Raw genomic sequence first — 21,884 nt, 5'->3', positions numbered from 1 at the left:
CTGACCAACGGCAAATTAGTGAGCAACATTACAGTTTATTTACTGTACATTGTAAAGTTAAATTAGTGACAGTAAAATAGTTTTGTGTTTCGTTACTATGCAACACAATACCACATTGAAACTAAGTTACCTAGCGTTAGTTATAATTCTTGGACTAAGTATCTTTGTATTTCAAGAAATATTTTATGCAACCTTATCAGTAGTACATCAAGAAGTATCAAATCTTATTTTCATATCGTTTCAGGATGATGTTGTAGGGCTTACTGCTTTTAACCCTTGTTTTTAACCAAGTAACCTCGCCTTTGGTAGGCGTTTTTGTCACTACAACAACTGACAATAGAATGGAGTTCAATAAGCTTCGTGGTTTCTGGAAGTCAAACACGGAAAAACCAGAGAAAATCATTAACCCTATGGAGACCACGAAGACTGCAAAGACTTACAACGCGAATAGCAACAACAATAGCAGTGTCAACAGAAGTAGAACCACCGCAAAAGGTTAGAGCCATGTTGACTTTTACCCATGTTCGCAGGCGCTTCATAAAATCTTTCAAGAGCTGTGTTCGACCTTTTTGAAGATCACATATGCAAAACATGCTCTAGTAATACATACAGTCATATTGAACGTTGCTTTGTCAACACGAAACCGTACAATAGATTTTTATTTAAATGAGAAACTTCGATGCCAAAAACCTATTGTGAAATATAAAAGTATCAAGCCAATGAATGACCTGTTAGGTTATCACTAGGTTTTACCAAGTATATTTTACACACATAAGCTGCAGACAGTGCACACTATTTCAACCTATAAGGTTTGGTCATTGCAGCTAGGTCGAAACAATATGCGCTGCCTCTGTATGCAGCTTATCTTGTTTTTTATGAAATGTGTGTGAAATAAATATGGTGAAAGCCTTCATCAAGACTAATATAGTTATCAGAAATTGATGGAAGCTTGCTAAAACAACCCGATGTAGACTTATTATAACCCAGACAAACCCCTTTTTATCGGATTAGTCTTTTCACATTTCAAGATTGGGCTTTGCACGTTCTAGGAAGAATTTGGTATTTTAACCATGAGCCGAGGTTAAAATCTTAGTGGGCCCGTCGATTTTCCTGGATCCTTATCGTTCTTTGGTATCGTACGATTGATTTCCTCGCAAAAACCTTCTCAGTGGTCGACCACATGTCATACTGTCGGCATTGTAACGACATAAATGATTGACATTTCCAGATATAAGTCGTTTCATTCCGTTGTTTGTCAAACTGAAGGTTAGCTCTGTGTAAATAAACCAGTTCTGTTTTGTATGCGGATTAAAGGACGGCTGGCGACGCGTTTAATGTGTTTATTTTTGGTTGATGAAACCTTTGACCGGTGCACATTTTGACCACTGCTTTGCCCTTTTTAGAGTCTGAATTCTGTGTTTTAAGAATGATCTCTCTATTACTGCATGCAGTTTATGTTAAAATTGTCCTTAGTCGAAGGCCAAATAGAATTGTTAACCATATTAATTGGGTACTTGGTACCACACAAAGAAGGGTGCGGTAAACCTCGGTTAGTCCGAACCGGTTTGGACCAAAACTATTGTCCGGATTTGGCGAAGTTTAGGTGTTGATTTAACCGATGTCGATTAGTTAAAGCCTTACCACATTACAAATCATTTGTACCTTTGGTTTTGTCCGAATTGGGCAAAGTTCCAGATTAACCGGATCCGGTTTAACCAATGTTTACGTAATCACAAATTTTAATAAATACGTTTTATCTGAAAACTTGCCATCAACCAAATTTTAACTTATAATTTTGAATCACTGCGCTGTAAGTCGTGGCGTTGGCGAAGCCATTAATGTAACAACCTTACAATGCACGCTTGGTGGTCAAAAATTCGGGTTAGGCCTCTTGAATTTTCCTGAAACGTGACCATCTTATTTGAATCCTATAAAGCCGGATGAGTGTTAACTTTAAAACCGCTTCGATATCTCGGTGAGGTAGATGCATCGACATAGAGAAGAGAGATTTTTTAATTTGAAACACCTGTGTAGGAATTATTTTGCTCACTGAGTTTCGTATATTCTGTTAATTACACAAAACATTAATAATAGTTGCACAGAATTATGTTTGTTTTTCTCATAAAAAACAACCATAAACAGTTATTTAACCTAATTTGTAAATTTGATTACACAAAGAGTAAAACAAAACGTACAACTCGTGTCCATGAGTTCTTCAAAAAAACATCGAAAAAATGGGTGTTAAATACACATATAAAACGCGCGTGTTTCGCCGAAAAATATTTATTAAACACCTTCAATAGTATCTCGTACCTCGATAGTACACTCTCATATGTTTTAATGAGATTTAGTACACGTAACCGTGGATGTATCGTGTATCGATTACCAATTAAACTCGCAACCATTTGGTGTAAAGTAATCTGCGATCAAAGCAACACTACTCGCTTGTAATCGTGTTCGCTGTGCAGCTAATTGCGACTAATTATCGAAACTAGAATTGATTTTCGTTGTAACGAACGCGTTGTGGGAAATCGTCATCATGTTCTTTCGTTTCTCACTAAGCCACGTCCAGACAGAAATCGATGAAACTTGTTTGGTCTCTGAGTTGGTCATTTTGTAATATTTGTTGCTTATTTTTTTGTGACTATTTTTGGTACAAGTGTGTGCAAAGTCTTCGAAATTTACTGTATGCGTTAAAGCCCCCCTATGAAAAAAGCAAAGGTATAGGAAAAATAAACGCTAAAACCAATAAGCACAAAAACACCAATGTTCTCAGCAACTTGCGTTTTTTTGTTTTTGTTAATTTACCTGACTTTGTTAGCAATAAAGATGTTCAAGTCTTTAGGCCAGTTTATCACTTGCCGAATACATGGTTCACCTTAAAATAAAATCACCTTGAATGTGTTTTTTTTACATGTGTACAGTTTATTCTTTCTTAAACAGCAAACGTTGTTGAAAACTGACCCTGACATAACCTTGACCCTTTGGCAATGACCTGATGACTCTCAAGTTACTTTTACCTATTTAAAGTCTGTGCGGCAATAACAAAAACCCAAAATACTGGAGACCAGTCCGGTCAAAAGTATTGACCTTTTCTGCCACGAAATTGTCCCATTATGGCAACCGGACACTGATGTGGAATTTCAACAACGTGATTTTGCTGGAAGTTGTTGTAGCGTCCGTAAGGCTTGATATGATCTCAAGTATGATCACATTGCACTGCCTTCGATGCAAATGTAGCATTTTCATGTTTGGTTATTTTATTATCTAGAGCATTGATTTCGCTTATCAGATGCGTTCATAAGACTTGGCGGTTATTTACAGCTGTTCAAACGATAGGAAATGCTGAGAACCTAATTACAACTGTTGACAGTATCGTGTATTAACCGTTTGTGTTTTTTACAAAGCAAAGTTTTATAGGGTTATGTGGACATTTTTGATGTATATAATCAGTAGTCGTGGGTAAATTAATCTATATGATGTCTCACTTTGTAAAAACTGTTATATTTCCAACCAACGCAATGCAAAATGCTCTTTTCTGAGTACCCAAATATGTCCCAAAATTTGAAACGCCTAGATTGGCCAACTTTACTTTGGTTTCGTCAAACGAATTGGAAGTTAAGAAACTATTGAACGTACGCATAGCAAGAGATACTGAATTTCCACAAAATGTGCTTAAAATATTTCCCCTATTATGAATCAGTAGTTTGCCTTTTTGGCGAGATCCAAATGGCAAAGCTGGGTAGATCTTTCTTCACCCATACAACGACAGAAAATCACACCAAGGGGGTTGTAACCCCAATTTGGTAACCCCTTTGTTCAATAAAAAAATACATGTTATAAAACCAACTGGCAATTTGAGGTGTCTATCATTGTTTACAACAACTAAAGTATGACGTCATCGCTACGTTTAGGTCGGTATGTGAAATATATGGGGTTGTGGGTCGAAACAGGAAACTCTTGTTTTGCGCATCACCGCTTCCACGCATATCGTTTACGCCACCACTTGCTTTCATGTCCATACCCTGTTTCCGCACTTGAAAATTACAACTTTTTTTTATCTTAAAGGGAAACCGCAAAAATATATTATTCGGAGCAGACTTTTTAAGAAAGTTGATTTAAGTTTTGAAGTTGTACTTTGTCGTGTGCTATGTTTTTGCCTATTGTATAAAGTCTAAATCAAACCCCACCAATTCCACTAACACGTTTAATATTTAAAGGAAAACCGCCATAAATTTTGTATCAAAAAAAGATCGTTTTTTTGTGAACACCAATTCCTAAAAGACCCCCTTGATCGGAATTGTAATATTTTAAAGATGATTTTTCTTTTTGTCTGTATCTTTATTGATGATTATAAGTATCGACCAAAATTGTACATATATAGGCGATAAGAGCGCACATTGAGTCTAAAGCCAAACAGAATTGAAGTTACACTTTAAATGAGCCTTTTTCGTTGGCATTACGTTCAACTTCAACAATGCGGTCTAAAAAGCGTAACATTGAGTTTCCGATAGACTGGGATCGGTCTGGGGGCCATAAAGCGGGTAATTGCAATTTTTTCAGCAATACGGCCGTACCGTGAAATTGTTGGATTAATTTCGACATTTTTTGCTTCACAGTGGCTTTAGTGTTTTTGTTGCTCTACATTGCTTGTTTGAAGTAAAGACCAAGTATTGTTTGGCATAAGTACCGGTTTGCCTTTTGTGCAGATCATACAATTTTCTCAGTGCTTAGCGTTGCTGTAGGTGTGGAGAAAAAATAGTTTTGAAGTAATGTCCAGTCCTATTGTAAAGAATTCTGTATTTAGGAAGTTGTGCAGATAGATATGTTAAGTATAGTTGGACTAAGAAAACTGGCCGGTCTGAAAAAAGGTTTGTTGATTGTGGTATTCTTTTGTCTTTGTGGGCCTTGTTGGTATTGATGTGTATTTAGAGTCCACATGTTGTGAAATATGCGCTACAGGCATTTAAGTCCAGATTTTCCGATAATTCTTATCCTTTATACACTTGTAGTTATGAAATTGGTTTACACATAATACTACGTAGTACTATCAAGGTTAACGAGTTTTCCGTTTTGAAACGTTTTTTAAGAATGCCGTTTTCTGTGTTAACGCAACTTAGGTAAACATGTTGCCTTCGTAACAATGTTTCAATTTTTTGTAGGAGCACCGCATCTTGAAGCCCTGGATGAGATTCGTCCTGAAGTGACGTCAGAAGGATATGGACTTCGCACCCCCTATGGCACGCATCTCAATTTGGACTTTGTCAAATATTGTGAAGATCTAGGTAGGTCAATATAGCAGTTGTATATCACGTGTTGTAAACATGACTGTCTATGTGCCCGACCAAAGGCCAAGTAACCATTCCAATGATTTTGAGTATTTGTTGTGACTTGGGTCGTGTTAAAAGGAATATGTTCTAGTGATATATGCTTCAACTAACAACCCAATATTCGTTGTCTGTTAAACCAAAGAGAGGCTTTGGTAACATATTCCAATTAAATTGGCTTGCATGACTGTTAATCAAATCAATAATGACTTAAAGTATCGTATGTTACTGACAAAACCAACTTTTGGTGTCATATAATACAAAGCTTTGTTTAAGTCCATGATTGTGACCAACTGTATTACCTTTAGATTGTGTTCTATTGCCACAAACCCAACCTGTAAAACATCCTTTAAAGACATAGTAAACGTAAAATAAATGCGTTCGGATTTAAAACAATAATGATCAATGCAGTTAAACGTTTGCGCCTATATTGGAATCCAAAGCTTTTCTTTTACCCAATTACATTTGATACGACTTTGAAATCCATCGTCACACAAAAGTATGAAGATGGATTTCAAAGTCGGATTTCAAAGTCGGATTTTCAAAGTCGTATAAAGTATGAGTTATATCCGTGTTCATATCGATCATACCAAGAACCACAGCAGTTTTCATAACCTGGTGTATGTTTGTCGACATCCAAGTACGCTTGAACTGAAGTTAAAGCTCCATTTAAAGGCCTATTGGCGTTGTTGCGGTAAAACATGTGTATTAAAGCGCTGACATAAGTGTCTCTGGACCAATACTGAAGTTTAAGCTATTGGTTGCTTATATCAACGCAGTTGTTCGGTGTTAGAGATACGGTTGATAAGCGTATAATTTAATTTGATGTACTATTTACTGCTTTGAGCTAGTACCCCTTGTTTGTAAAAATAGACAGGTAGTAAGTAAAGGTCTCGTAAGGTAGGCCATAGCCACAAAAATAAGTCATCAAAATTTTCTTTTTTTCAATAATGACCAATATATACCTATGTGTTTTGTGTTGTATTATTGCTATTTGTCTGCGTGTAGCAGTTTTTCAACATTTAGTTCGTTCATATTTAGAAATCTTTTTTACATGTGTTGTGTTGGCTGATTGACTGTGCGCTGGTCCAGTAGCAGTAGTTTGGATGCAGCAAAAACATTTCAAGTAACTTCCAATTTTTTCTCGCAGCAACTGGTCAAAATTTTCGTAGGACGTCGTCACTCCGTAAACCTCGATCAAGGGCCACATCAACGGCTAGCATTACTCAAACACAACACGTGCAAGCAAGGTAAGACCTGTCAAACGAAACCTTGAACTCGACAAGATAACTATACAAATAACTGGCTCATGAAACTTAATGTTCATTAAAGTTGTAAATGTCGAAGACGAAGGGTTGGGGGTTCAAATCTTGTGATGATACACTGGTTATGAATTAACAAGGAATTACGGCGATAATAATATTTAGGTTGGGTTTGTGGCAATCGATTTGGTGACATCAATATTAGGCTTGGGTCACGTTAGACTAGACCAGAGCATCCAGTTGAAGTAATTCTAAACAATCAAACATTTTTTGCAGTGGGTTACTAAACTTTACTTAAAAGTACTTCGTATGTGGGGTTAATTGCCTGGCTCGTTTTTTTTTTACAAAGATATGACGTATATAACAGTGCTGGATAAGGGATCTGCTGGCCTATAGGCACATTTTAATAGTGGCCCGAAAATCAGGGATGCCAACTAAAAAAATAGAATCATCAGTGTTCTGCTGATTTAAAAGTGGCCTGGATTTTTTAGGCACGTGTCTACTTTGCCTAATGGTTAGTCCGGCACTGGTATATAACTGTGCATAACATCTTACAATAGTTCGCTTGCTCAACTGATCACCTGCTTTGATCTTGAATTTAGATTGGCTGGCGGTCCGTCCAATGAGAGTCTAGATTCCTTGGCCAGCGAAAGTGATAGTACACGTTCGGGTGCACAAGCTGAAAACACATTAATGGAAACGAGACGGAGACTGGAGGCATTCAGGTAATTCAAATCACAACATCTGTAAAGCCGAGTTGTTTTACGTCGCTAAAAAGCCAGGTCGCGGTTAGGTCTTAACATAGGATCTGTGGTGCTGAGTTTGCAGCGAATTTGGTTCATGGCTGTTCGCAATGGTTGTGATAGCAATGGCCTTATTACTGATGATTCTCGAACAGGAAAAACGACTAAACCTGACCAATTACAACATCTCACTTTTAGTGTTTTGATTGTACAAGGCCGCATTGATTGTACTTGCCTCAAAAGGATTTAGTTGTGGTAAAATAGCAGCGACAAAAACTTACACAAACCGTAATAAATATCTTGACACTATCTCCCATGCAAGTTGATATCATTTCGTTTTGGATATACAGTACATCATGTAAAAGTTGCTCTTATTCGTGGGACAAGTTGCTATGATTTCTATGCTATTGTTCTTTCTGCAAGTAAATATAATTCGAAAGAATACCATATGATACTGAAGACTACCAAAGTGTCCAATACTATACAGTGAACCCTTAGATACAACCTTTTAGCACAGTTAACCAGGTTAAGCAGAAACACGAAGGTAAACAATCGTTTTTGCCGACAGTGCACAAACCGCGCTCGCGCCTGAGATCTCAGTTCTAAGAATATTCCATCCAATTTGTTTCTCGTCGAGTGATGGACGAGCCACGGTCTGCACAACATTGTTGACTCGTCTTTAAACACAAACCGCTGGTAGATCGTGACTCCAATGTTTTCGCTGAATTGCGATTGAGATATCTGTGTTGTTATAGCGATCATAACTCAACTTTGTATGTTCGTGGACAGATTAAATAATACCCGAACTTTGTGATTATCTAATGTTGATTTTGCTTGGTGAATGAGATTTTGCTTTGTTGGAAATGGGTGTGGTTCGCATGGGCTTGTATTATTTTGTTGTGGTTTAATTCAGGACGCATAACACATGACACACGCACAACATTTTTCGTAAGGTTTTGATTTACTCATATACTTTTAAGACTAAATTATATCTTAGTTCATTTACGAGGTTCAATCATTCAATTCAACTTGGCCGAATGGCCTGGCGCGCCTGACCCATAAACACAACCTGATCGGGTTGCGTCCCCGGGAATATCCTGGGTTCGAATCCCGTGAACGACAAAGGGCAATTTTCAGTTCTAGGACTGTCGCCTGATTGTCGACAAGTACAATAAAACAAATTCAAACTCTGAAAGTTTATTGCCATTTAAAGCTTGTTTGATCTTAGTGATTGGCAACAAGCACATGAACATCTTGTGAGAAGAGGCTATAAAAGACAAATGAAAGCCAAGTTCATTTCTACACACCTGATCCAGGAAACAACAAATATCCTCATACCGGTTTAACTTAATATGCATTTTATTTTCTTACTCCTTTTCGAATATAGCTAACTGTATGCCAAACTAACAGCAAAAAGAGGATCAGCAAGCTGGCGGTAAATGTTGCTTTTATTACATGTATTTAGGGGGAGGTATTTTTGTAGCAAATAGGTAAGAGTGCATCAAAGCAGGACGTTGTTTCATATCGTCCTTTTTATGTACATTTTGTCAAAAAAATCACCATTAACACATAAATGTAAAGTTCATAGAGCTGCAATATTCAGGCGGTGACGCCGATTAGCTTGACTGCTCGAAAAATGCAGTATGTCAATATAATAGGGATGAATAAATTAGTTGCCCCTTCTATGACTGTTTGCATTTCCTATCACCCCTGCTGTTATGTCTTTCTATATTTGGAGCCCCGTCACTCAGCTGAAATTGCATTTTTTAGATGCCGCGGTTGCCCAGTGCGGTTTATGCGAATATTGTAACCTGGTCTTGGTGTAGAGGTCAGTCCGAAGCTGGCAAGGTCAGATTTCATGCAGGATTGTGGACTTTTTGTGTTGTGCAGTTGTGTTTTGCATTGATGCTGCAGTTTTATGGCTTTGTATAGTTAGTGGGCTTAAGTATTGGTAAATCTTGCGTGTGATTGTTATAGAGCTATACTGATAAATGTAGTTTTGAATATGTTGGCGACTCGATATTTTGTGATGGCTGCTTGATGTGAAATGTAGCAGAGTTGTAAGTAGGAACGAACCTGATTCGAAAAAGTCTAAATCAGGCACAAAAGTCAAACCGTTTCATTCAGACTTAGCTTACAACTCTACAACGTAGTATGGCGACAAAGTTTTATTTTTAATTTGTAATGCTGCTGTGTGAGAAGTTCTTGTTAACTTTGCTGAGGTACAACATTCAAAAAATGATTACTATATAGCCTGTAATGGTTTTGCATTGGTAAAAGTCCGCTGCTCTATTCTTAGTTGATTCAAGAGACACAAAAACAATTAACCGAACATCAAGAATTGCCTATGCATACATACTGCAGTGGGAGAAAAATCAAGTTAAACTGTGGTGTATAGAATGATAATGTTATGTCCGTGCAATTCCAAAAATCGATCAAGATATGTTTGCATCATTAGCAGATTGCGTGTGAAAATTCTCACGCAAAACTTTACCGTTTAATTGCCAACACAAACAACCGTTTATTAAACAATACATTCGCTCCTATTGTCACTGCAATGCGATACTTTCAATCCGATTCGCAGTTATCGTCACGAGATCCCCTCTACACAGGTGTTATACTGAACAAAGTAAATATCTAATAATTGTGTATTCTAAATAGTTTCGAATTGTGGTTTTAGCAATTTTTGGCAAAAACTGATATAAATGATTGCATAACTCAACAATATTCGTGCTTTTGTATGGTTAATACGTGCATATGTGGTCCATTGTTTAACCAAAAACAAGAAAAAAGTAAAATTAATCGTTTGCAACAAAAGCTTTCGGTTGTTTTAAAACATTCAAATATCTTTGTTTTCATCGCTAGTTGTTACAAAGTATGCGCTCCTAAGTGTAAAAAGACTTTTGCCCTTGCGTTTTAACCAATTAAATAACCAATAAAATTTAGCTTTAAAATAACAAAGCGCGCTGGGGAAAAACGCATAATTGTTCTATCAACGCAACATAACGACACATTGTTGCAAAGCAGCACGCGCAAGCGCTCGCTACAATAACAACAATCGTTCCAATTCTGGAACACGGAAACAATCACTTCGCGTCTGTTAACAGGTCACCTACGGCAATAGGCACCTTTCAGCACCTAACGTTGCAGCTACCTGGAAAAAAGGGATCTAGTACTGCAGTTAGGTCCATAGTAACTGCAGTTAGCCGTGGATGAAACGTTCTTAACGCCTGATAAGGTGACGATAGCAATGTCACACTGAGAGGGGCATTCGAGAACACAGCACGCGTACTCTAGACTTTGTGTGTGTTTCATCCTTTAGAATTTGTAATGTTCAAATAGAACGTAGTCTGTTGATAAGATTATCATTATGTTGTTTTACTATTGCCTTTGATGCCATACGCTCTTGGATGGGTCAGTCTTCATTTGGTTAACTTAAAAAGGTCGTTAGCTAGCATGGGAAGGACACAGATCGGTGATGATTCGTTTAAAGATGACCTTAGCAGAGACGTAGATCTTGCGCAGAGCGGTATGGGCCAGTTATATGTCAAATGCTTTGCAGTGTTCAACTGCTGTGTGATTCATGTATGTTTTAGTTGTTCAATAGGCCAGTATGTCAAGCACAGTAACTCTGCTTATTGTTAGTCACATCGTATTTTCGTATTGCTTTATTTCAGCTGCCAGTCAATATCAGTATGGATATTTTTGTTTTCATTCAAGAATTTTGTATCTTTTCGTGTGAAAGCTAAATGGTTTCAGGGCACTAAAAGCCAAGTTATTATCGTGGGAAACTGAAGGCACCGAGCTGTAAACCTGCAGTTGTTAATATAACTCTTTGTTATGTCCAGTCTATTCTCAGCGCTGTGAAACGTTGCTAAATGCTCTTTGGGGCATGCAATGCAAATAACGATAAACCTTTAAATCTGGTTTTGCGTTGATGCAAGTTTGAATGTCATGTTCGTTTTTATCAATTGAACAGTGTTAGATAATGCCCGACTTATAACTTCGTCGCTAGTGGTGTATTTTGGCCTTCCAATTGCTCTGCGCTATTCGTCCTTGGAAGCAATGTTACTGATACGTTCCGACTATTTCCGCGGCGTTTCCTGTATATGTAAATTGTCCGTAAGCTTTTGTAGAAGCTGTAGAACACACGTTATGAATAACAGACCATTATAAATACGAAATATTCTGAAATTGGTTCGAACAAATTGACGAATGTTGACCATAAAAACATGAAGTATGTGCATTCCGTACTAATCGTTAAAAACAGTAATAAATAGTTTGCCACATAACGTGTCCCCACAATTAAGTTTGTCTTTTTGTATAAGTTTAACACTCGGTCGTTTTGATTTGCTAGAAGGTGTTTGTAAAATACGATTACCAAGATTGTATTTTGCAATCTTTAATACAACTTTGTTTTGTAACAGAGATTTTACGCAAATGTATTGTGTGTAGTGTTTTATGTTTCTAAATGCCCAAAGCAGGAAAAATGCCTTGTTGGTAGGTTTTAAAAACTAAGCACAGTTTTTTCATGTGCATAGCATTTCTAACAATCACGATTTATTTTCAGGTCATTTCGTACAAAACGTCATAAATCGTCCGAACACCCACCTCAAGTTACACACCAGAACGGATACAATAATTTTAACAACGTGAGTTTTCGGTTTGCTGCAAACATCCTATGTTGTGTTGAAGGGTTTTATGCAACGTTTAAACGGGGATACATTGATTAGTGATTTATGGCTACATAGGTTTAGTATACGTGTTAATGTAAATGTAAGTACTATTTAAAAAGCTCAAATGTACATTTGACTGACCAAAACTATTACAGTTAACCTTTGGCTTTCAGCCGATATTACTACCTCACGAGGGACCCATGTGTTTCTGCGTGTACAAAAATCGGGGTAGCCGGGCCCTACATGTAGAAAATACAGTTTATTTCTAAATTGACCAGTGTTTGCCCTACTTTGTATCATTAACAGGTCATTCGGTATACTACACGGTACACAAGTTTACAGCAATCTTGACTTAGGAATATATACTTGACTTGACATATTGTGTACTGTTTAGTCACGTGGCAGCACAAGTCCTGGACCGTCCAGTGGAACCTTGACGCCTGGGACCCTGGGTAGCATCCTAGGCGGGGGTCAAGTTACCCCACAACATCTTCAGCTGGTCAGAGAACAAATGACCGCCGCTTTAACCCGACTAAGAGAACTGGAAGAACAGGTGAAACATTTGTCGTTTATATAGTAACTATTGATTTTTTTTAGTTTGATAAACATATACGAGTTAAACTGGTCCACAGCGATTGTTATTGGTGCAATGCTTTCACTACAACGTGAATTTTTTAGGTGGTTTTGTTTTTATCAAACTGCTTTGCCTTTGTGCAGTGTTTCTGTTTGAAAAGTGCAAAACTTTCAACTGATTCTCTGTAAGGTCTGAAGACATATACTTAAAAGTTGCTTGTTAAAAACTTATGCCAAAATACAAGTTATTATGCACACGTTTTAGCTTTCAGCGTTGTTTCAGTGGGTTTAAAATGCCATGAAACTTTTAAAAGATTCGTCATATTGCCCCAAACAGGAATCGTAACGACATAATTACGAAACGGAAATATAAGTAAACGAAATAGAAATACGACCATTTAACTCTTTGTGTAGGTGAAAACTATTCCTGTGCTGCAAGTCAAAATTTCCGTCCTTCAGCAAGAAAAGAAACATCTCCTTGACGAATTGCAAAAGACGGAAAACGGCAATTTTCCACAATCTCCATTAAACGGCCACCAAACACATCATGAAGACTTGGAGAGCCTGGGTAAGTTTCTGCCAATAAAATACAAAAAAGAGTCGGCGTTTATGTGCATTGCTTCTTTGAAAAGTCTAGTTGCTTTTTTTGCAACTCTCAAAAAACTTGTAAAGTTCTGCAACAAGATATGATCACTAGGTGTATGCTAAAGCCTGATTATAAAAGAGTACATTTACTGAATATAGAATCAAAAACTGTAATATTTTAGTATTAATATTAAAACATAAATCCTTATTCTCCAAACCTTACATGAATGAACTGCATATTTTTAATGTGTTTGTAATCTAATTAATTGGCAATTTTTTTAGTTGTACAACAAAAAATATCAAAGTTTCATGTGAATAACTCTTTGTTTAGGAGAAAAATCATCTCCGAGAAAATCCCTCCTCTCAACATCATCGAGTGGTATATCATCCTCCTGCTCTTCCCAGTCCTCTCTTCCCTCCCCAAGAAGCCCAATGACTCCTTCCACCCTCTCACCCCCAACCCTCCATCGCCCCCTCACAAATGAACCCTCCCCGGGGCCAAAAACTGGACCGCCCCTGCCTCCGAAACGAAAATACCGTTCCCTAGCCGTGGGTGAATCCGGCTCAATTTGGGACATAGTTTGCTACTCGAAGTCGGAAAAGCAATTTACCGACGTTGCTTCGTCTTGTGGTGATCTTCAGCCGGTTGTGGACGTTTTCAGCAGTAATGTTGAACCATGCGAAATTGACGCTGCTTTTGACATTTTTCCTCCGCCACCCAAAACCTACGATGATAATTTTACGAACACCGACATTTTGGATACTGTTGAATGCTTCGCTCAGACCAATTTGGAAACAAAGGAGTCTTCAGTCCAGACCAGTAGGGTAGAGACGAATAGCATTGGATGTAGTAATGACGTGTTTTATGACGTAAGATTTGTTGAAATCTTCGCACTAACTTTGTAGTTTTATTTATAGGTCGATATTAGGCAATTTTTGGACTAAATTTTGTTAAATTTAGTTTTTTGCTAAAGCAGGTCTTTGGACTAGTTATACATGTTCACCAGTGGCAAGCATTTTTGTTATTTCAAAAGCAACATAGCAGCAAAATCTTACTTCACACACTTTAAAATTCATAACATCAAAAAAGGTTTTGAACATTTTAAGCTGTGTTGTAATTGAATGCACACCCAAATGTTTGTGTTGTGACGTCGTATGTCAGTGGCGTTAGCCCCCTGTTGCCAGACGTAAAGTATTACGCTAGTATAAATGTTGTAAAATAATATGGCCAAAAAGTTTTTTGAAAACAAATATCAATAATACAGGAAAATAAATTACTAAAAACACATTTCTTTCCTTAGATGGTTGACAATTCCACTGCTACTAAAGAGATCCAGTACTCAGATGCATCAACCTTTATATCCCCCGCACCAATACCAACCTCTGACAAAGATACAACCACATACGGTCTCCTCACATCAACCGACGCCTGTGTTGGGAACCACAGCACTCTTACCGCGACAGCTACATCGCCAATTACATGGCCCGGTGTGAATGCATCTACCAGTTCCGCAGACCTTATTGCTTTGTTTGATGCCGCCTGTGGACCTGACTCTAAACTACAATACACAGACGCAAGGATACAAACGGATACTACACCTGCAAAGGATGTACGATCTATAGCTTGCGAAGCGACGCCTCCTGTTGTAGCATTACAGGATAAAGCTACAGTAACTGCTGCTGATAAGGGACGTTGGTGTTCTTACGCCGATTTACGTACAGTATCATGCGGGGACGACTTCACTACTCAATATAAATGCAATGGCACCAATACAGTCCTAGTAGCACAGTCTGAACAGGCTACGAACACTGCTTGCATTTCTACCCAGTCCAGGTCCGCAATGGCTGATATCAGGCCATTGACTACCGAAAGCTGCTCAAATACTCCTGCGATTGTGAGATGCGATACGGCAACCGACTGCTCGGATAAGGTGCCTTGTTCTACCACCGTGTTTACGAATACGCCTGAAGTTTTGTTGGAAACGAATGCAACACAGTACGACTCTGGGATTTTCGATGAAGAAGTTGTGGATAAGGAGTTAGAGGTTGAGAGGAGGAATGTGGGCACATCCACTGAGGATTTGGAGCAAGCGCAAGAGAGCCCTTCCAAAGAGATTGACAGTTACGTTGACAAGGTAACGAAATGTGATTGTTTGTTATTAGATTGAGGTCACATTGGATGTATTGTTGTTGAGAATGATTAATAAGTGGTTTACAAATTTGTGACTGGGCTCCTAGACATTTAATTTGTTTGAAAATCATAAAATTATGATAAATACAAGTGTTAAACGTTGCGTATGCTGTTGAAGCCATTGACAAACTCATCAAAAAAGATCCATTACTTGACACCTACGTTCTTTTGCAATAAATGCAAAAAGGTCAAATACATTACTGTAGCGTTGCACGACCGACACACATTTTAAATTACTGTTCCTATTGCATACCAAATTTAGATTGCAAGGGTGTATCGAATTTGGATCCCGTTTTTCAAAATTACATGTCCGTATCGAATCGATGTATTGCAATGTCAATGTCCTTGAAATAAAGTCTGCAAAAGCTTGTACGCTTTGCGCAAGCAACATCAAATAATACAATTTCTGTGTTAGGGGTTACGGAAAATTAGAGTAATTTTATGCTTTTGGTCGTTGATTTTATGCCCAGGTATAGGGCTTTGATATTCATACAAGTTTAGACCATTATTGGAACGCTATCACCTTGTGTATTTAAACCCCTGCTTTTATTGTGTACAACCAACGCTTTGGTCTCGCCGCAAACGACTCTTCTGTTGATTTTTCAACCTAAAAGCGACCGATAACGACTTAACGATCCACCGAACATGTTTAAACATCTCAGCTATCAAGCATTGGTGTCAACTTTCATTTGTTGGCATAAATTTAAATGACATCAAAAATCTGAACCTTGTCCGACTTTTAAAGCAGGATATTTATGCCATTTCCTCATTGCTATTTAGGCTATAGGGCAGTGGTTTTTAAATGGCTGTACATAATGACTTTTTGGGTGGTTCACAGATCGTTAATTGTATTTGGTGATAAACCAATTGTATTTGGAAATAAAATGTTGTATGTTTTTAAGTCAATATGCTGGTTGTGGATGCTTTTACCCATACTTAATTAACAGTAGACTGGTCCACGATATTCATTTAATTGAACTAGCGTTCCACAACTTGAAACGAGTTGAGAACCACTGCTCTAAGGCTTGTGTTTTTAATAGTCTGTATTTGAAGGCTTGCAAGTCCTTCTGCTGTTTCCATTTGTGGATGCTTCATCAGTTTGCATTTAAAAGGCATGCATTTTGGTGTTTGTTAGTTTTGCATTTACGTTCATACACAGCATCAACTGTCATACAAGGGAAGCAGGTCAAACTTAAGCTTCAATCTCCACCGAACCAAGTGTACAATAAATGCGTACTTAAGCTGTTTGATGCCAAGTTAAGCTCGCGTTAAAATTCCTGCGGTGCAACTTTGAACTTTACGACGTCCCACCAGACTGGGTTGGGTTTGATTTAAACCATAGCGGCCCACCACATTCCGAAAAAATGCAAAACTGTATGTTGTAAAGTCTATGTGAAACTTGTACGGTATACGGTGGATTTTTGTCTCATTAAGTGTCTGTAGCGAGTTTAAAATGTATTAATGGTTTGACCTCCCGTATGATACATTGAAAAACGATTATATTATACGATCAATTAATTACTAATGACCTTAGTTCAGTCGACCACTGCGTTTTAAACGTACGTTGATGTTTGGTGCCCGGCCCACCACAGCGGGGCTATTATGACATCAGATGTTTATGATGTAACTACAAGTCCATTGTTTAACTATTTAATCATCAAAACTAAAAATACCAAATGTTGCTTTGAAAAAGGATTTTGCATCGTCAAATTTAACAAAAGCCTTAAACATTTGCCTACGATTGTTAATGTGTTTTCACAACAAAATCCCCAAGGATTAATAGATATGCACTTAACTGTGTTTGCAGGTTCAATCTCTTCTCGCTGAGCAGCAACATCTCCTGGCCGAAAACTACCAGGAAATTGCCGAGGTTTGGGACGAAACCGACGGAAAAGAAACTGACAAGATTACTCGTTTTGTCAACCCCGCTTTTGCCGGGAAATCCCCTTCCTCTGACGTCACCGATGCGTCACCAGCTGACTCCGACCTCTCGCCCGCTATTTCCGCATCATTTTCGTTGATGACATTATCGGGTGATGACGAAAGCGATGACGACAAAGAACAGACGGAACGACCAACACTTTTACCCTTACCCTCGTTAGGTGTGTTAATCTTCTCCATGTATTCCATAAGGTTAATGTTCTGTAGTGGATTCCGACCCGGGTTATGTAGATATCAAAACGGTTTTTGCCTTTCAATGGGCAAGAAACCTAATAGCAAATCGACGAGTTGATTGGTATTTCAGTACTTTAATGATGACTGTTTTTGAATTTTAGCTGCTGGGACCGAGTTAAAATCGATCATGCGTAAACCAGGAACTCCCGTCAGTGAAAAGAAGTTTCTTCGTTTTGCTGAAGGAGTCAAAACTGACGAGTAAGTTCCAAGTTACAAAACACAAAATACGAAACCTTTAACTAATTAGGCTCCGCCGTATATCGTCTATAATTTGAACTTGATCAACAAAACTTAACACATACCATGCTCTACAAATTTACATTGTAACATTTTTAAATATACCAACTTGAATTGGGCATGTAGCCTAAAACTACCTTCACAACATAATTTGACCTATTTATTGTCGTCATATTCTGACATCATCGATTCGTCATATCGTGACGTCGCTGCTTCACTTTTTTCAGAACTTCAAGCGAGGAGGAGTACTCATCCAGTGAAGACGAGGAAGATGAAATATCCAATGAGACCGGGAGTCTATCCAGCGAAGACAGTGATGTAGAAGAAGATCGGGATGTTCAGGAAAAGGCGGAAGTTGTCAAGACTCAGAGTCCTCCAACGGATCAGGAGAAGAATGAGGAAGAGATGAAGAGGTCACAATGGACATACAGTGATGAGTTTGTGAAGAAAGTCGATCCTGTGGAAGTTAAGGAGACATTGGAGAAAGATGAGGATTTGCTTGCATCCACTGAGAGCAAAATTGAAGTCCAAGATTCCTCACTTCATTTGCAAACCCTTCCGTCTTGTCAAGTAAACACTACAAAGTAAGTCTTAAAAGTGTATTTTATTGATTTAGTAAGTTGGTGAGTTCCTAAACTAAGAAGCTTTCCCTAGTAAATATTTTTGGTTGCCCACAGATACCAGTTCACTTCGGAAGTTCTTGACGCTTGTGATATGCTGGAAAAACACCTCAGAAATCCAAAGTCTGTTGACAGAAGCGAACTGGTAAGTTTTATTGAACCACAGTTACCTTGAAATAATTCACTTTGCCCCACAGTAACCTTTGAAGGTTGATTTGCATTTTCCCTAAAGACACGTAAAAAGTTATTTTTCCGGGATTTTTTGAACTGGTCCCAAGTAACCCCTAAAATGTTGTAATGGCCTGCAGTTACCTTAAATAAATTCACTTTGTCCTACAGTAACCTTCAAAGTTGATTTATAATTTTCTTATTCGAGACTAAAAATTTCATTGAACCCTAAGTAACCCATGAAATGTTGTGATGACTTGGAGTAACCCCTAAATGCTTATTTTGCGTTTAGATGTCAGCTACAGCGTTAGTCCAGCAGGAATGGTTCAACGTCGCAGCCAGTAATGATTCTTCAAAGAAAAATTTAGACGATTTCGTCACTGACCTTGCCGATACGTCACTTCCGGTGCTTAGGAAAGTTGTCAATATGACAGACGCCAGCGTAAGTATTACAATGACATTTATTACTCTTTTCTGTTAGCAAAGAGCGTATTACAAGTGTTTTTTTTTCTGCACTGATAACAAATTAGTGTTTATTCAATATTTTCCACATTGTTTACACGTTTGAAGCATTTTTGTAATTTCTTTTTAGGGAAACACTGTTTTGCATTACGCAATCTCACACGGGAAAATGGACATCGTTGAATTGTTGCTTGGAATCGACGAACTAAACGTGAACAAAGCGAACCAAGCTGGTTACACTGCGTCAATGCTCGCTGCTTTATGCGAAATCCGCTGCGACGAAGACGCGAAAATTGTCAAACTTTTATTTGAGGTGGGAAATTTTTTACCACAAAAAGTGTTTCCGAAAAAAATTAAAAGTGCAACTATAATACTTATGATTTTATCACTTAGAAATCGGACATCAACTGTCATGCAAAGGAAGCAGGCCAAACTGCTCTTATGCTGGCAGTAAGTCATGGACGGCTTCAGACTTCACAACTACTTATTAAATGTGGTGCTGAAGTTAATGCACGAGATGACGATGGTTCCACAGCCCTTATGTGTGCAGCCGAACACAACCACCTGGAGATTGTAAAGTTGCTACTTGCCCAGCAATCATGTGATGCCACTTTGGCTGATAATGTGAGTACTAGGTCGTGAGTTTAAATCCCAAGCAAGCTTTTTATATCAAACCCTTAAATGTTTTTTTTTGTCATGTGATAGAAAACCTGTTGGTATAGCATTTTATCCTGAAAAGTTTAATACAGTATTTAATACCACATAAAAGAAAAAAATTAAGTTAAGGTTTGTTATTTCAGACAATTACATTGCCTCAAAAGCATTTTTATTGTCTTATTTGAATCTACTGGTGCGGAAATCCTAACGAAAATGGCAATAGAACAAAGAATTATTCCTGGAATAAATAGAAAATGTAGTGATTATGCGGGTATTTTAGACCTGAAATGCTCAAAATGAAATTGCAAGTGGTCATTGGACTTTACAGGTGTAAACCTTTCAAAATTCGTTTTTGGGCTTTTAGGATGGGAGCACAGCCCTTTCAATCGCTATGGAGGCTGGACGCAAGGACATTTCGATATTGCTTTACGCGCATGCCAACTTTAAATCAGTATCGGTAAGTGTACACAAAATGGGACAATCTTGTCTTAAAAGGCCCAGTGCATGAATGGTGGCTTCGCTGGGGGCCTAAAATAACATTAACAATTGTAACGCATAAATTTGTTTAATTTCGATTTTAAAGTTACAATACTCGAAAACAGTGGGTTCTATTTTGGAGACGACTGCCACAGAATAAAGGGTAAAGGTTAAGAAATAGCTTAATCCAGTGGTTCCCAACCTGTTTCGATAAATTGCTCCCTTAACAATTCAAAACATTTTCATTCCTCTCCAATAGACTATAAATAGTAGATGCAAAACCATACAAATAATGTTTAAAAAAAGGTCTTTTATCAACTTCATTGGTTATATTCCTAAGTGTCTATTTGGAGACCACATGTAAAAATCAAAGTAAACTCTTCCCTTGGAAGAAATTCCTTCTTGGTTGGGAACCACATGTAAAAAACCCTCAAGTTTTAAAATTTCTCCCCGGTTGTAAGGAAAAGTACATACATTAAGGTTTTTGGGCACAGTAACATGTCAAAAATACTAGCATAAAGGTTTATTAATAACAATCGAAATAAAACCAGCCATGTGTTATGCTCAGTAACTTGCATGAAATCCAAAAATTTCCACAACTAACAACCACCAATACTCTTGTAACCCCATGAAACACTTTGCTCTTGCATGTCGATTTTGTATTGACCCGTTCTGACAAGAGCGTCGGCTTACATTCACGTCGTTTCATGTTTTTTCGTTGTTCTATCTGCAGCAGAAGATACCACGGCCGCGATTGAAATGTTCAAGTATGATACCAAGGTAACTTAAAACACAATTCTGAAGTATTTTCTGGTTTTATGTTGGCTGTGCGAAGCTAACTTAATATCTTAAAGGAAAACCATCGCTTGTTTTTCATTTTATTTAAACGGAAGATGGTAATTTTTCTCAAGCAAATTCAGTAACATGTACGTAAGTATGTGTGCAAGGTACCCTTTTGCTTCAACAAGTTTTCCCATGTAAGCTTTATCAAGCGGCTTTTTTTGCTTTAAATAAATGCAGAATTTTTTGTTTTTAACTTTTCCTGGTCGCCTTTAACACCAATGTTTATCACAACATAATCTGATAACACATTGGTGGAATCCAACAACATCACTGCTATTACTAATTCCTAAATGTTGCATGATGAAAATTGTTTGACCACGTCACAATTTTCACCAACACAGCCAAAATGCATGTTGTTTGTCATAATAAATAGCACAAAGAAAATGGACCAATTCTGGCATTTGTTATTCATTTTCTGCAAGAGTTTGATGTCAATTGGACCAAGGTAATTTTCAAAAAAGATTTTGAAATTAATAACAATGATCTATTTAACTTTCAGCCCAGTACGGAATCCTCTAAAATCGTGACGTCAATCTGACCACTGCTGCATTTCCTCGATAAAAAATAGTTCCACTGCTGGCAGTAGAGAGCTCTTCCCGTCAGAAGATTTTATTCCTTTTGCTCTTATATACCACATGCAATTCGCTTTTTATCTTGTGCATTTTCTGCTCCTTGCTGCAAGGCCTTGTTTCTTTCATTCTTATCGCCGTAGATACAATATTGTGTTCGTTTTGTACGTTTACTGACCTCTTATTACGTAAATAGTGACTGCTCGGTGGTGTTTAAGAAGTGGGTTTCCCTAAAGCGACAGCACCCCTTCTGGCTTCCTGCCTTCGCGTTTTTGTGCCAACTGTAATTTTTGCAATAAAAACTATACTATGGTGTACA

The 21,884-nt window shown here is 37.8% G+C and overlaps 1 protein-coding gene across 4 annotated transcripts; it reads left to right on the top strand.

The window, feature by feature from the left end:
* The first annotated feature begins 219 nt into the window (after positions 1–219).
* On the top strand, positions 220–21,882 carry LOC145224466 (uncharacterized). Of its 4 annotated transcripts, none has more exons than XM_080090959.1 (19): positions 220–495; positions 5,163–5,285; positions 6,478–6,577; positions 7,192–7,314; positions 11,903–11,984; positions 12,403–12,561; positions 12,996–13,149; positions 13,498–14,036; positions 14,468–15,301; positions 17,165–17,459; positions 17,634–17,730; positions 17,997–18,353; positions 18,447–18,534; positions 18,850–18,999; positions 19,150–19,332; positions 19,413–19,643; positions 20,041–20,133; positions 20,890–20,933; positions 21,496–21,882. In XM_080090959.1, exons 1-19 carry the CDS (start codon positions 342–344, stop codon positions 21,521–21,523), a joined length of 3,834 nt encoding a protein of 1,277 aa, XP_079947085.1. In that variant the 5' UTR covers positions 220–341; the 3' UTR covers positions 21,524–21,882. The 4 variants fall into 4 exon arrangements, with proteins under 4 accessions (XP_079947085.1, XP_079947084.1, XP_079947087.1 ...); XM_080090958.1 differs by having other exon boundaries at positions 20,887–20,933; XM_080090961.1 differs by lacking the exon at positions 20,890–20,933.
* The last annotated feature ends 2 nt before the right edge of the window (positions 21,883–21,884 follow it).

This window comes from Phallusia mammillata, chromosome 4, assembly GCF_965637545.1.
Source record: "Phallusia mammillata chromosome 4, kaPhaMamm4.hap1.1, whole genome shotgun sequence".
NCBI lineage: Eukaryota > Metazoa > Chordata > Ascidiacea > Phlebobranchia > Ascidiidae > Phallusia > Phallusia mammillata.
The sequence above is the reverse complement of the archived record's forward strand: the minus strand, read 5'-3'. Positions and strand labels throughout refer to the sequence as shown.